The sequence below is a fragment of the Giraffa tippelskirchi genome, chromosome 4, assembly GCF_054371585.1.
Source record: "Giraffa tippelskirchi isolate mGirTip1 chromosome 4, T2T-mGirTip1v1.2.pri, whole genome shotgun sequence".
Classification (NCBI taxonomy): domain Eukaryota; kingdom Metazoa; phylum Chordata; class Mammalia; order Artiodactyla; family Giraffidae; genus Giraffa; species Giraffa tippelskirchi.
In genome coordinates this window covers 3,889,181-3,903,092 of record NC_137278.1, presented here as the reverse complement: position 1 = coordinate 3,903,092, position 13,912 = coordinate 3,889,181, and the positions used below count along the sequence as shown (strand labels likewise).

General features: G+C 63.3%; 1 protein-coding gene across 16 annotated transcripts in view; it reads right to left on the bottom strand.

The window, feature by feature from the left end:
* Positions 1-13,912, bottom strand: part of RALGDS (ral guanine nucleotide dissociation stimulator) — a 51,016-nt gene that overhangs the window by 9,565 nt on the left and 27,539 nt on the right. For 7 of the 16 annotated variants that reach the window (XR_014082192.1, XM_081590714.1, XM_081590719.1 and 4 more), the window contains exons 2-9: positions 6,605-6,715; positions 5,173-5,366; positions 4,296-4,391; positions 3,482-3,675; positions 2,900-3,270; positions 1,649-1,864; positions 1,330-1,433; positions 796-880 (exon numbers count right to left, since the gene is read on the bottom strand). Coding sequence is in view for 14 of the 16 variants with exons in the window: in XM_081590714.1 (XP_081446840.1) it covers positions 796-880; positions 1,330-1,433; positions 1,649-1,864; positions 2,900-3,270; positions 3,482-3,675; positions 4,296-4,391; positions 5,173-5,366; positions 6,605-6,715 (1,371 nt within the window). In the remaining 2 variants the exon portion in view is untranslated. Of the gene's footprint in view, positions 1-795; positions 881-1,329; positions 1,434-1,648; positions 1,865-2,899; positions 3,271-3,481; positions 3,676-4,295; positions 4,395-5,172; positions 5,367-6,604; positions 6,716-13,912 lie in introns of all 16 variants that reach the window. The other 9 variants (XR_014082193.1, XM_081590725.1, XM_081590723.1 and 6 more) reach the window with 2 other exon arrangements.

Genomic DNA, 13,912 nt, shown 5'->3' with positions numbered 1-13,912 from the left:
GTGCTGCCCCCGGCCAGGCGGGCCTTGGCGAGAGGGACCGGGACTCGGGGGGCCTGGCTGGGGCAGGGTGTCCGCCATGCCGAAGGCTCCACACCCGCCTGGAGCCCCTCTGGACATCTCCAGCACAGAACCCTGCCCTTGCCCTCTCTGGAGGGGTCTCCTGGGTGCTGCCTCTGATGGGGAGCTGGGGCTGCCACTCTGCTTCCCCTTTACTGTGGAAGCTTCTGTGGAGGGGCCCCGGCGAATGCGGGGACCCCCTGCACTTGCCCCCAGACGGCTGGGGTATTTGTCACGGCCAAGAGAGGCCCCGTGGTGAGAATCTGAGAAGTGTCCCTGGGATGCATTGTCAGGGTCTGCCCTGGGGCAGCGGAAGGAGCCCCCAGCCCCCAGGCCCACCTCCAGGGCCGGCTCACTGGGACCCTCGGCTGGGAGCCCCTGCAGTACGGTCCCTGGGCGGGCAGGAGGCCCGGCCCTCGGCAGGGAGTGCAGACAGAGGAGCGGCAGTGCCTGGTCTCCTGGGGACAGGCTGGGCTGGGGAGGGAAGAGACCCACAGCCTGGATCCCAGCCACCCTGGGGGTGGGGGAAACAGCAAGGACCCACGGGACTCTAATCCTGCCCCTCACCCCCCAGAGCTCTGCAGCAGCCCCGCCCCTCCCCCTCCCTGTACCAGGGCCTCCTGTCCCCAAAGTGCCCCCCACCCCCACCAGCCCATGAACCAAACAGATCCCAGGAGTTCTCCCAGAAACTTCCAATGGGAACGTCAGCACCCCCCAACCCCACGCCCCCTCCTCTACCTTGATGAGCAGCTCTCTGCTTAGGGAGTAGTTGTTCTCATCCGAGAAAATCTCCGACAGCTTCTGAAAGACACGGAGGCTGTCCCTGGGGGGAGAAAAGGGGGAATGGTGTGCGTGGGGGGGTGCCGCGGGGGCAAAAACATTTAAGGACCCAGAGACCCCCACTGCCTGCACGCAATGGTTTTCAAACAGGGTTCCACTGGACGCTAAGGGCTCCACGCGCCTGGGGAGGCTCTCTTGTGGGTCACCCAGGCCCCCCAGGCCCATTAGACTAAGGAGCGCTGTGTTGATATTAAGTGGACGGAGTTGTGTGGCTGTGAAGTAAACACAGAAAACCGCCAGCGAGGCTCAATCCAGGACCCGCCGGAGAGGGAGACCGAGTCCCGAGGCAGAAGCACTGGCCTGGCCAGTGGGCCCTGGGGCACCCCACCCCCAGGAGGCCGCACGTTCTGGCAAGTCCCCGGCTCACAGGGGGCCGGGCCCCCAAGCCCGCGGGAGGGCCCTTAGAGCCCCTCTAGGGAGAGGCCTGCCCACCTGGAGACCTCTTCCCACGTCTTCTTCAGCCGGTGGATGGAGTTGCTCTGCAGGGCAGAGAGGATGGCGTAGAGGGAGGAGAAGTTCTTGAGGACCCGGCACTCCTGGGGGGCAAAGGGACAAGCCATGAGTGGGACTGAGCTTGCCCACTCCAGCTTCGGCCCCTCTCGGGGGGAGCCCCCTCCCGGAGGAGACTGACACCCCGGGAGCTGCTCCTGGGGCCCCATGAGTGATGCGCGGCCCCCGCCCAGGGGGAAGGTCTGAACTCAATCCCGGGGTGAAAAGGGGGTGGTCCCCGGGCCCTGGGCGGCGTGCGTACCCTGGCCACCTCGATCCAGTGCTCCACCACCCTGGCCCTGTGGCGGGCTGACACGCTCCGGTCCCCGAGGCAGGTGGTGATGACGCAGTTGGCCACGCTGTTGAACTGGCTGACGGTGGCGCGGACGGTGGGAGCCAGGTGCTCCTTGCCCTTCTTGTCCCGCTGGGACCAGATGGAGCCCAGGCAGTGGTAGGGGACCACCTTCTTGAACAGCTCCTGGGGGTGCAGGGGGAGGGTCACCCGGCTCTGCCGCACCCCGACTCAGCACCCCAGGTCCCCCCAGCCCTGCCTTCCTAGGTGCCAGGGGTCCCTGGTCAGAGCTGGAGCTCAGGAAGCTGGCTTGCGCCTGGTGTGACGGGGTGGCGGGGAGCTGCTTGGGGGGTGCAGTCTCAGGGTTTTGTTCACGTCACTGTGGGCACTCAGCACATCAATGACCCAGGATGAAAGTGGCAGGAGAGAGCTAGCTGGGCATTGTCACCAGCCCACCCTGACTCTCAGCGCCAGAAGAGGCTCACGCCTGCCCAGACCAGTGGCATCTTAGCCCTGGGTCGTGACTCAGGCCTGTCCCCTGTGCAGACACACCTTCACCTGGGTGCTACAGCCAGAGCCTTGGTCTGCTGCCTGCTCTGGCCTCTAGCACACATCAGGTGCCTAATAAGTGCAGAAGCCCGTGAGGCCTTCTCAGCAGACCTGAGGTGGGGAGCCGGGGGGTGGTCTGTGGAGCTGGCGGCACCTCAGTGAGCCCTCCTCTCCCCTCCCAAGGGGGCCAGACCCCACCCAACTTCCGACTGTTCCACCCACTGTCATCCACAGTCGATGAGTGTGGAGGGCAGCGTCCCAGGTCCACAGCCTGGAGGGCCACCGAGGCCTTGGGGCTAGGAACCTTGCCCAGGTGACACGTTTGTAATGGGGGCACTGGGACTTGGGGCGGGACACCTGCTCTGGGCTTCCCTCATAGCTCAATCGGTAAAGAATCTGCCTGTAATGCAGGAGACTCGGGTTCGACTCCTGGGTGGGGAAGATCCCCTGGAGAAGGAAATGGCAACCCACTCCAATATTCTTGCCTGGAAAAATCCCGTGGACAGAGGAGCCTGGCGGGCTACAGTTCATGGAGTCTCAAGGGTCGGACACAACTGAGCGACTAAACCACCGCCACCACCACCTGCTCCGGACGGGGCCCGGAGGGTCTGGGTGGCAGAGGCCAGAGGGAGGGGGTGCCCGTGCCCACCGCTGCCGAGATGGGTTGCCTACCGCGTCCATCAACGTGAACTGCTCCGCCACCAGGTCAGGAGGGAACGCCAGGAGGTGGGGCTTCTCCTCCCCCAGCCCGTTCTCTGTGGCCACGGGCAAAGGCCAGGGGGGCTCTGGGGCTGCAGCCGGCTCGAACTCTGGAGTTTGCGAGAGAGCCGGCTCGAGCTCTGGAGGCGGCGTCGGAGCTGGTGTCGGAGCTGGCGTCGGGGCTGGCGTCGGGGCTGGCGTCGGAGCTGGCGTCGGGGCTGGCGTCGGGGCTGGCGTCGGGGCTGGCTCTGGGGCCAGTGCCAGAGCTGGCTCGAGGTCTGGGCCTAGTGCAGGCTCTGGCTCGGCAGCTAGTTTCAGAGCTGGAACTGGAGCTGGGGACAGAGCTGCAGGAGGAGAAAAGGTCAGCGACACGCTTGCCCTTCCAAGACAGAAAGCACGCCCCTGCCTTCCAGGGAAGCCTCGGCCCCAAAGCCCACAACAGGATGGTCCCCGACGGCAGTCCCCACGCAGGCGGTCCGAGGCCAGTCTCTGCTCCCGGCCCAGCAGCTGCCGTGGGGGCTCCCCTGTGTCCAGCACCCACCCCGCCCTCCTCACCCTCCGGCTCTGCCTCGCTGAGGTCCGCGTGCTCCAGCTGCGCCAGGAGGAGGTGGGCCCGGCGCTCCAGGTCGGAGCCGGGCATGTTGAGCTGCACGTAGGCCACCAGCTGCCTGAGGCAGGGGAAGTCGGGGGGCTGACAGAAGTCCTCCGAGTACTGGTCCAGCCAGGTGCCCAGGATGGAGGAGATGGCACTGGGGGCGGGTGGCGGGCAGCGGAGTCAGGGCCTGGACTTTCCTTCCTCTCGGCCCTCCCCTGGTACCCCCTGGGGGCTGGGCTTCTGGGCCCACCCCGCCCATCTGGAGGCCAAGGCCTGGTCAGCAGGGGGGCGGGCAGTCTCGGCTGGAGGGAGCCCTCTGTCCACGGTGACCACCTCTCCCTTCCTCGGGGGAGCCTGACTCACTCCTGTCTGCCCCTCTCCCCGCAAAGGGAACTGCAGGAGGGCAGGGAGGGCCGCGCCTGCCCTGTTCATTGCCCTGGCCTGGCCGTGCTGCGCACAGTAGGCGCTGCATAAACATGGGAGGGAGGAGGGGACAAGCAGAGCCCCCTGCCCGGCCATCACGAGCCTCCTGCACCTGAACTTGCTCTCAGGGGCCGGCCCTGCCTCCCCTCTGCTCCCTGGGGACCCGGGACCCCAGCCACAGCCCTCTGACCCCTTTCCTCTGGCAGGAGAAGTGCCCAGACCTCGGCCCTCCAGCGGGAATCACAAGATGTGGGGGAGCCAAGGTTCTGCCCAGGCCTCCCTGGCCTCAGCCCCCGCCAGTCCCCACCCTGTAGACAGGAGACCCTCCTACCAGACCCGAGGTGCACTCACTTTTTGAGTTGGTCCTGGGGTCCGCTGTCCTCGCTGGAGTAGGGAAGGATGCACCCATATCTAGAGGAGGCCGTGAGGGCATCACATCTACCGTACCTGCTATGACGTCCAGTGTTACTGGCTGACCCCCCGATTCGCATGGAAGCCCGGGAGGGCAGGATTCCTGTCTGCCCCCTTCCCTGAATGAAGCCAAAAGCCCAGAAAAGTGCCGGCACACAGCAGGTGCTTCATACGGATTTGCTGCATGAATGAACCCCAACCAGCACCTTACAGACCCCTGAGGGGCCTGGGGCCTCCCCAGCCCCCAGCGATCCCTGCTCTGGCTAATCCCAGGAGGGGACCCCGAGACAGGATCCTGAACTTCCTTTACAAATGGGACGTCGGCTCTGCCCCAGGGCTGGAGGCAGAGAGCTTCTTCATGAGGGGAAAGAGTGAAAGTGTTAGTCGCTCAGTTGTGTCTGACTCTCTGCAACCCCATGGACAATAGCTCGCCAGGCTCCTCTATCCATGGGGTTCTCCAGGCAAGAATACTGGAATGGGTAGCCATTGCCTTCTCCAGGGGATCTTCCTGACCCAGGGATCGAACCTGGGTCTCCCACTTTGCAGGCAGATTCTCTACTGTGTAAGCCACAAGGGAAGCCCCTTCACGGTGAAGGAACACCTTAATTAAAACCACGCCAACCCTTAGCAGCCCTTTCCACAGGGCTGGGCAGGAGGCTGCTCATCTGACAGTCCTGCCGATGCTGTGAGGTCAGGCCTCTTGCAGCCTGGTTTCACAGGAGCAGACAGAGGCTCAGAGAGGCAAAGCGACATTCCCGAGACACACAGCCAGTAGGTGGGCAGGGAGCCGCTGGGAAGGGAGGAACGGGGTGCTCACCTCTTGAACAGCAGGTCCAGGACCTGCTGGGTAGTGGTGAAGGCTCGGTAGGTACACAGGAAGATGGTGACGTAGGACAGGTCGCTGCCCTGGAAGGCGGGCACCAGGTGCTCCACCAGCTTCTCCAGCGTGCCTGCCTTCACAGTCCGCACCTTGCAGGTCTCGTACAGGTTCAGGGCCGACTCATTTTCACACTGGGGCGAGACAAAGGAGGATGGATGGTCAGCAGCAGCACTGTGGCCCACGGGGCGGGCGCAGGGGGTGGTGGCAGCTGGAGCTCAGAGGAAGTCCCAAGTGCTCGGTGACCTCCGGCCAGAGACGGGAACATGAGTGCCCCGAACGGAACTAGGGTCTCAGATTGGACTGGAGGTGGGGATGATGAAAAACAACTCCTTGAGGTCATTTTATTAGCTGAGTAGTGGTCGTAGCTTGTCAATATGAAGGGTATCATCCCCATGAGCTCTGGCAAAACAGACCCATTTCAGAGGTGAGAAAACAGAGGCTCGTCCCTGGGTACAGGAAGCAGTATGTCAGGACACAGAGGCTGTTGGGGCAGCACTGGGGAAACGGCCGCAGAAAGGAACTCTGCCCAGGTCCTGGGCAGTGAAAGCCTGCGTCACTGTGGCAACCGGCCTCCCTTCCGAAAGGTTGTGCATCCGTCAGGCCCCTGCTCCAACCTGGAGGGGTTGTGGGGCGGGGAACCATATACAGTAGCCTGAGCCCTTCGGGGTTTTTTTATTTTTAAAAAGCCCTAGTAAGTAAAACGATGGAACCTTGGAGAGGTGTGGGAGGGCGGTCAGGCTGAAGGCCACCTGGGACAGCTCGGGGCAGGGCCATCCCCGGCGGTCCACTGGTTAAGACTCCATGCTTGGGGACCTGAGATCCTGCATGCCTGCCGCGTAGTGTAGCCAAACGATAAAACAAATAAATAAAGGTGGACACCTACGGATTATCCACAATAGAAAAAGAAAAAAAAAAAACCAACTGTGGCAAAATGCATAAATAATCCCTATAGGGTAACAACCTTGGAGAAGAACAGGCCCCCTTAAGACAGTAGCTTTCCACACATATGCCTATATTTACTTCCTCTTTTCTTGGGTTAGTGCAGCAGCTCATTAATCTGACTGCTGCCCCTTCTCGCCTCGTTAAAGGTGATCTGTTCCTATAAAGTGCCGGTCCCGTTCTTTTTCCAGACCTCGCCGTCTCTAACTCGCTTACCCTACAATCCCGGCCTCACATGAAGTGAAAGAGTATGAAAGCGTCTTTTTGATGTTCATACAAATAGGAGAACAGTGAACTGTGGATTGGGCTCTGGGGGCAGGGCGGGGGCCCAGATCCCTGTGGGAGCGGGACTCGGGGCCTTTAGGCAGGCAAGCCGTGGCAGGGAGCCCCATGGAGCGGCCAGGGTGGCCCCTGGACCCCAGGTACTCACCCCGAGCCAGCGCTGGCCCTTGTTGGTGCCGTGGTGTACCTGGACCTTGCGCAGGGAAATGGAGTAGATGACCCCGTTGACCAGCTCCTCGCCGATCTCCTGCGTGGAGCTCTGCAAAGACAGTGCCCAGCCACCGGGCAGGGGTGTCAGGGCCTGCCCGGCTGTGCGGCGGGGAGGGGGGGTACACACACCCTGCCACTTTCTGTCCTCGGGTGAGGCAAAGGGGGGTGGCCACAGGGACCTGCAGTCCAGAACAGAACGGGATGACAGGTGGAGGGCCCGGGACTGCCCTCGGGGTTGCCGGCACTGCCCCCAGCCCCCGCGTCCTCACCCCGCCGGCCACGGCGGCTGTGGACAAGACGCACCCACCAAGGTTCCAATCGCAGCCTGCTCCTGCCCTGGGCGCCCCCTGCCCCAATACGAGAACGGTTACTGGTCATTTCACAGGTGAGTACACGGCAGCGGAGGGAGCTGGGAGGGACCACCCATCCTCGGGCACACTGCTGTGGGCAAATAAACGGCAGATGCGGGAACCAAGGCCCTGACTCAGCCAATTGTCCTGAGGGGGCTCTGGTCCCTGCCCCGGGGCCCCCCTCTGCAGCTGACCCCCACCCTGGAGTCAGCGCCCCAGCTCTGCGGCAGGTGCAGGCATCCTCGACAGCCACAAAGCAAGGCGCTTCCTTCCCCTTCTGCTCATTCGTGGCCTTGTGCCTCTTGGGCAACCAAGGAGTTCCCAGTTCCCTGACTGTCATCACGTGCATGGGCACAGCATGAGAAGGGTGATGCTGCTGGCATCCGGGCTGGTGCCTGGACTTCCACAGAACCCCAAACCACAGGACTTCCCCTGGGCCAGGAGTGGGGTAGGGGGGTCAGCTGGCAGCTCCTGGACCCTGGGCAGAGAGGCCCTTGTTTTAAAAGGTAGCCACCCCTCCTGTGGGGCAGACAGGCTTGCGGAGCTGGGGGGGGGCTTCACCAAGGCCTGGTCGAGGCTGCTCGGTCATTGCTGCCCTGGGGTCCACCCCGTCTCCTTTCCCACTGCCCCCGTCCAGGGATAAGATAAGCTGGAAGCAGAGGGCGGAAGGGGGGTGGCTAGGAGTAAAGAGACAGAACTCTGCGAGGAGCGGGGAGGTGCTCGCTGACACGGGGCCATCAATCACAAGGTCAACGCCGGTAGCTGGGATCACGGGTCACTGCCCCCGCTCAGGGTGGGCGTGGGGTTCAGAGAAGGCCCAGTGAAAGCGCTGACTCAGCCTGGGCCCCGCCAACAGCCCTTCCCTAAAGCCCGCTGCCTCAGCTGGGGCCCTGGGTAGGAACCAGGTGTCCAGGGTCCTGTACCCCTGGACATCAGCACCCCTGGGCTCAGGGCTGAGGCAGGCGGGTGACTGGGCCTCTCACCTCCTGCCTCCAGGGCTCTGGGAGGGTTCCGGGAGGCCTGGAAAGCCATCCTCCGGAAATCCACTTCCTCTGACCTGAGGCCGCCCTCCCACTCCGGGCATCGTACCAGCGGGAAAGCCAGGGCAACACGCCGGGGCTCCCGACCCTTCGCCTCCTCCGGAGAGAGAGCCAGGCGTTTCTGAGAAGTCAGCGGGGAACCCACAGGCCGAGGTCCCCCCAGCCCGAGCAGCACCTCCCACGCTGCACACCCCCACAGCCCCCGCTCGGGGAGGTCCAGCCCTGCCATCCGGAGGAGAAATTCCCGTCCTGAAGCAGAAACCCCCAAACAGATGCCTAGTGTCCTCCCCGGCCTCACACGTCCCTCCCCTGCCTAGAGGAGGCCACAGTGCTGGGTGATGTCAGGGGCCTGCCATCCACCTGCCAGACCAGGGCCCTGTCCACCCACCTCTGCGTCTCCTCTGGGGCTCTCAGGGGGGCTCCAAGACTGCCTCCCACCCTGGAAAACCCTGTCCCTCCCCCGAGGATTCCAGCCACTTCTGGTCCAGCTGGGAGCCAGGCAGTGTCCTTAGCATGCAAATCACTGGCAGCTGCCAGACGTGCCTGCCAGAGGGCACTGGACTTGAACCCGGAGGGCACCCACCCGGCTCCCAGCAGGGCTCCAACAGGGCCCGCTGGACGAACGTGCCCCCTGGCCAGGCCGACCCCCGGGGAGGCCTCGCCATTCCCCAGGCGGGTCTAAATAGTGGCTCTGTAGTGAGTGAGCCACAGGCCTCGCTGGCAGCCAAGCAGCTGGCTGGCCCTGGCTGGCCCTGCCAGGGTATCATGTAATCCTCCAGCCCTGCCCCCACCCGAGGGGCCCCCTCCCGCCAGCTGGGTTGGGGGCGGGGTGGGATGCTGAAAGCCGCACATGCTATGCCTGGAAGGGGGGGGGGTGGTCACCGCCCTGTCGCACAGATGGGGAGCTGCACCAGCCCCATGGAGCCCACCCACCCTGGCCCCCCGGGGTCCCTTCACAGCAGCAGCAGGGAAAAAAACACCAGATCATCCAAGCAGCGCAGAGAACAGGCGCCATTTAAACTAACTACCGAGAGACAACAGCGGAGCGGGCTCCCAAGAGAGCTGCTGGGGTCCTGGGTACAAAGCGGTCGAGCAGAGCATCGGCTGCCCGCTCCTACTGCTCCTCCAGGGCCAGAGAAGGAGAGTGGCCAACAGCATTTGCCCACGGGGACCCTCTGGGGCAGGAAGGGCAGGGCCCTGGCCCCCGAAGGTGACCCATCCTGTTAGCAGAGCAGAGAGCGCACCGGCGTGGGAACTGGGAGCCCGTGTGAGCGGCACCAAGCCCCCCCAGGAACCCCCCCGCGCCCGATGCTCTGGCTGGGGCCGGGGGCTCGCAGGGGGAGGGAGTGGGCAAGCAACAGCAGATGCCCTGAGGGGAGGTGTCCACAGGGTTGCCCCAGGCTCTTGAAAAAAATTGAAAGTGTTCGTGGCTCAGTCATGTCTAACTCTTTGTGACCCTGTAGACTGTAGCCCGCCAGGCTCCTCTGTCCGTGGAATTTCCCAGGCAAGAATACTGGAGTGGGTTTCCACTTCCTTCTCCAGGGGATTTTCCCGACCAGGGATTGAACCTGCCTCTCCTGCACTGCAGGCAGATTCTTTACCACTGAGCTACCTGGGAAGCAGGGGAAACAACTCCACGAGGGTGCCGTGTCCTCAGAGGACAGCGCCTCCCGTCCCGCCCCAGGCAGGCACCCACAGACGTGGCCCCGGGGCCCCGGAGGACCCAGTTGGCAGCTGCCCAGTCTTCCACCACCGGGGTCTGGAGGGAGGGTGGTGAGATAATGTCGGACCCTGGTGAGCAGAGGCTGGCAGGACACGCACCAGGGCGCCCCACAGCACCCACCCTGTCCCTCAGGGCCCAGAGCCCCAGGGACAAGGAAAATGGCCGGGGTGGTGGCGTATGTCAGGGCGCCACCTGATCGGCCTTCTCAAGGTGATGGGCAGCAAGGTGCTGTGTCCCCAGCTGACTGCAGGCTGAGCCCCAAGCCCCTCGAGGCAGAAAAAGCAGGGATCAGCCAGGAGCTGATCCCACCCGTATTTCAGGCTAGACCCGACGGGACACATTGGACCTTTCCCAGCCCCGCCATCTCCCACAGGAAGATGGTCGTGCCTGCAGACATGGAGGTGGCCCTTCTCCCACCCTGGGGACCCCTCTGCTCCCGCCCGTCTGTTCATTTCTGGGGGAAACTACAGCAGAGCCGCGCGGGGCCTCGAGACTCATGGACGCCTCCGGCTGCAGACTGGCTCCCTGCCCCAGGAGACCTGGTCAAGGCGGGAGGCAGGTGGAGAAGGAGGGCTTGAACCCACACCATGGTCTCCCTGCCCCCCCCGGGGGGGGGGCTGCACATGGAGAAACCTGGTCTCGCTCAGGTTGGACTGGGCAAGGGGAGGGGTGGTGGCCTCCACATGCACAAGCTCACTGCTCAGGGACCTCATGGCAACCCCAGTGAGCTGCTGCTGAGGGCCACTGAGTCACAGAGGTCCCCTGAGGCCCTCACCCGGCCGCTCACCAGGACCCTGCAGCCCTGGGCACACGAAGCCCCTCTCCAGTGCCCACCAGGCCCCAGGGTGCTGTTCCTGCAGGGCTCTGCTCCCAACTTGGCTGAGTCCCGCAGGCCCCCGGCCTCAGTGAGCCTGTCTGAGAGATGGGCCAAGGGCGGCAGCACTCAAACAGGACAAAGTGGAGGGGGGAGCGCTCACGAGAAGGGACAAGTGTGAGGAAGGACCAGCTGGGCGCCGGGCATACAAAGTGCCCAGGAACGGGGCGTGAGGACACTGATGCTGGGGAGTTGACGCGGGACACGGGGCGGGGAAAACCTCTTGGGAGACCTGCCAGACGCCCTGGGAACCTGGGGGAGGGCCAGGTGAAAGGGACAGAGGGTCATTCTAAAAGTGCCAGGAGGAGGGAACCAGGCCTGTGGCTTTCTCCTCTCAGCCTTTTGTTGGAATGCCTTTGTTGAAAAACACGAGCGCAATCAGCATCAGAGACAGCTGCTCTGCCTCCCGGAACCCAGGCTCCTGGGTTTGAAGACCAAGTTGCACACCCATTTTACAGAGGTGGAGACCAAGGCCCAGGGGAGATGGTCAAGGGACCTGGTTCATCTCTCACAATGTGTGCCCAACAAGGCAGGGAGAATGAAAATGCCAAATGTGCGTGACCCTCCCGGTGTGCAACAGGGCCTCGCCCTCCAGCCTGCCCCCACTTCAGGTGGGTGGCCTGCGCCCTGGGCCCGAATAGATCCCTGCTAAGGGCTGACGGTCAGTGCTGGATAGAGGTGGGCCACACTCCTGGTCCCCAGGTTCCGCACCCCAGAGGCGGCCTTGACAGAAGGAACCACACGAGGTGCCTGGGTGGCAGGGCAACCAGGGAGCTTAGTGACCCCAGAAACTGGCGTCTGGGTACCGGCCTGGGCTGAGCCCCACAGCGGCTGACCCATCTTCCCAAGAACCTTTCCGGCCAGCCCGAGCCCCACTGCTCATCAGCATTTAGAAGAGAAATGTGCTTCCAGGGGGAGGGGACATCAGACCCCAGGCTGGCCTTGCCCACCCCATCCTCTGCCCACTCAGGACCGGCTCCAGACTGTCAGGCCTCCAGGGACCAGGCCTGCAAGGGGGCCTGGCTGGTGGCAGCGGAGGGGAGGAGCGCCTGTCCAGTGGGGAGTGCCAGGCAGAGCTAGCTGACAACATCACCACGGGCCACAGCATCCAGCCCGTGTGGGCATCTCCTGGGTGCCAGGCTCCTCGCACACCCATCACATGTAACCCTCCTGACACCCTCACTTGCAGGCGGGAGCTGATCTCCGTCAGGAGACCAGAGACGGGACAGGCTTCTCCAGATCACACAGCAGGTGGTGGTGGTGGTGGGGGCACACCAGGGCCCAGCGCCCTCAGACCCCCACCTCTCCACTGAGACGGGTCTGGTCGGGGCTCCTATCACGAGATGGCCAAGGCAGCCACGGCCCAAGGTCAGCTGCAAGAATCCGGCCTGGAAGCACTGCGCTGACTGAGCCGGCCAGTGTCCTCCTGGAGCCCCAGGCGCAGGCACTCCCCTGGCACCTTGTCAGAAGACACAATGACGGCATGCACACCTGGCCAGCCCTGACACGGCACCAGGCACTGGTGGGGACTGCTTTGTCAGGCTGCCTCTTTCGTTCGGGCCTCGCCAGAACCCTAAGCGGAGGAAGTGGCATCAAGTCCATTTTACAGATAAGAAAACCAAGGTTGAGGGAACGAGAGCAGGTTCGAGGACTGTGGTGGGCTGAGCCGGGCTTCCAGCCCAGCTCTTCTCCCTTAAGAGCCCAAGTCTGGACCGGCCTGCGTGGCGCTGCCCCCCGGGTCAAAAGGCCAACATCATGCCTCCAGGAGAGACCACAGAGCTGGCTGCACCAGCATCCAAGGCTTCCCGGGGGTCGGGGGGAAGGCAAAGAAAATGCCGGGCCACACCTGCTCCCAAGAGCTCCTCAAACCCTGCCCCTGTGCTGGGCACCCCTGTCCGGCTCCCCAAGCACCCTATCCCACCCCCACCGCAGGCTGGCCAACAGATGGAGACTGGGGACACTCAGAGACCCGTGTCTACACTGGACGCAGGTTTCAACTCCCACCTCCACAGGACTAGGTTGGGGACAGTGACTTCGCTGGAGCCACAAGTCTAGTAACGCATCGCTTCTGGGTCTGGGAGGCAGGGCAGCACGGTGCCACGCGTGGGGACCATCCAGGCAACCGGTCCTCGACCACCCGGGTACAGCCTCCTGAAACCGCCCCACTGGCTACTTGAGGGCTGTGGGTGGCCAGTGCTAAGTCCCCCTCCAAACGCTCCTCACCAGCAGCGAAGACGGGGCCTGCAAACGGCTAACTGCTGCAAACGGCTATATTCCAGACTGGGCACGGGGCTGACTCCTCCCAGCGCTGACCCCCACCACTCACTCCCGCTCCAGGGCCATCCTGGAGCCTCCAGGAAGCACCAGGCCAGTGGTGAAGTCCCTCCCTCAGATAAGGAACAAAGACAAAGATGCAGTACCAGCCAGATGGCCCCCTCCCGTCTCTTCTCCTAAGGAGGAAACCAAGATGGGAAGTGGGGGGCCCAGCAGGTGGCAGCCGGTCAGGCCCCTCTCGAAGTTGACAGGCTCTGCAGCTATCCGAGGCTGTCCCCTTGGAGTCTGCCAGGAAGCCTGCTTGGAAGATGATGGTACACAGGCTTTTACACACATACACAAACACACACACACACACACCCCTTTCAGATCATGCCTCTTGGCCTGAGGCTAATGAGCCCTGGGGGTTAGACTGGAACCCTGAACACCTGAGATTGAGGGAACAGACAATGGGGAAGGAGGCGGGGAGGCTGGAGGGAGACAGGTTTCCCCCTCTCGTCTCTGAAGCCCTCCTCCTTTCATTCCAAGCCCCCCGTTGAGCTCAGGGCTTGCAGGCTCACTGCCTGGGTCAGAATCCTGCCCCTGCCACTTACTGGTGAGTTTGTGCAACTTAGTGCCTTGGTTGCTCCATCCGTTAAATGGATGGCGGGTGACTGTGACCCCAGACAGAAACCGTGCATGCACACGACTCAGCGCAGCGCCGCCCACCAAGTGCAGCCTCATATGAGATATAATTTAAACTCTCAGGGTCTAGCTGTGGGCTTATTTCTTCCTTGAAGCTCTCTCCCGTGTCTTTTGGCCCAAAGCACTTTCACCTACCTCTGGTCTCTAAGCACCCCTACCCTTCACCGACCATGGGGGCTTCTGAGCTGCCTGGGCCTGGTTCTGGCCCCTCCACAACTCCCCGGTCCTCCAGGGACGCTTGCAATAACCTCGCCGTGAACTCAGCCCTGTCCTTCTCCAATCCCTGTGGGCTCTTGTACAC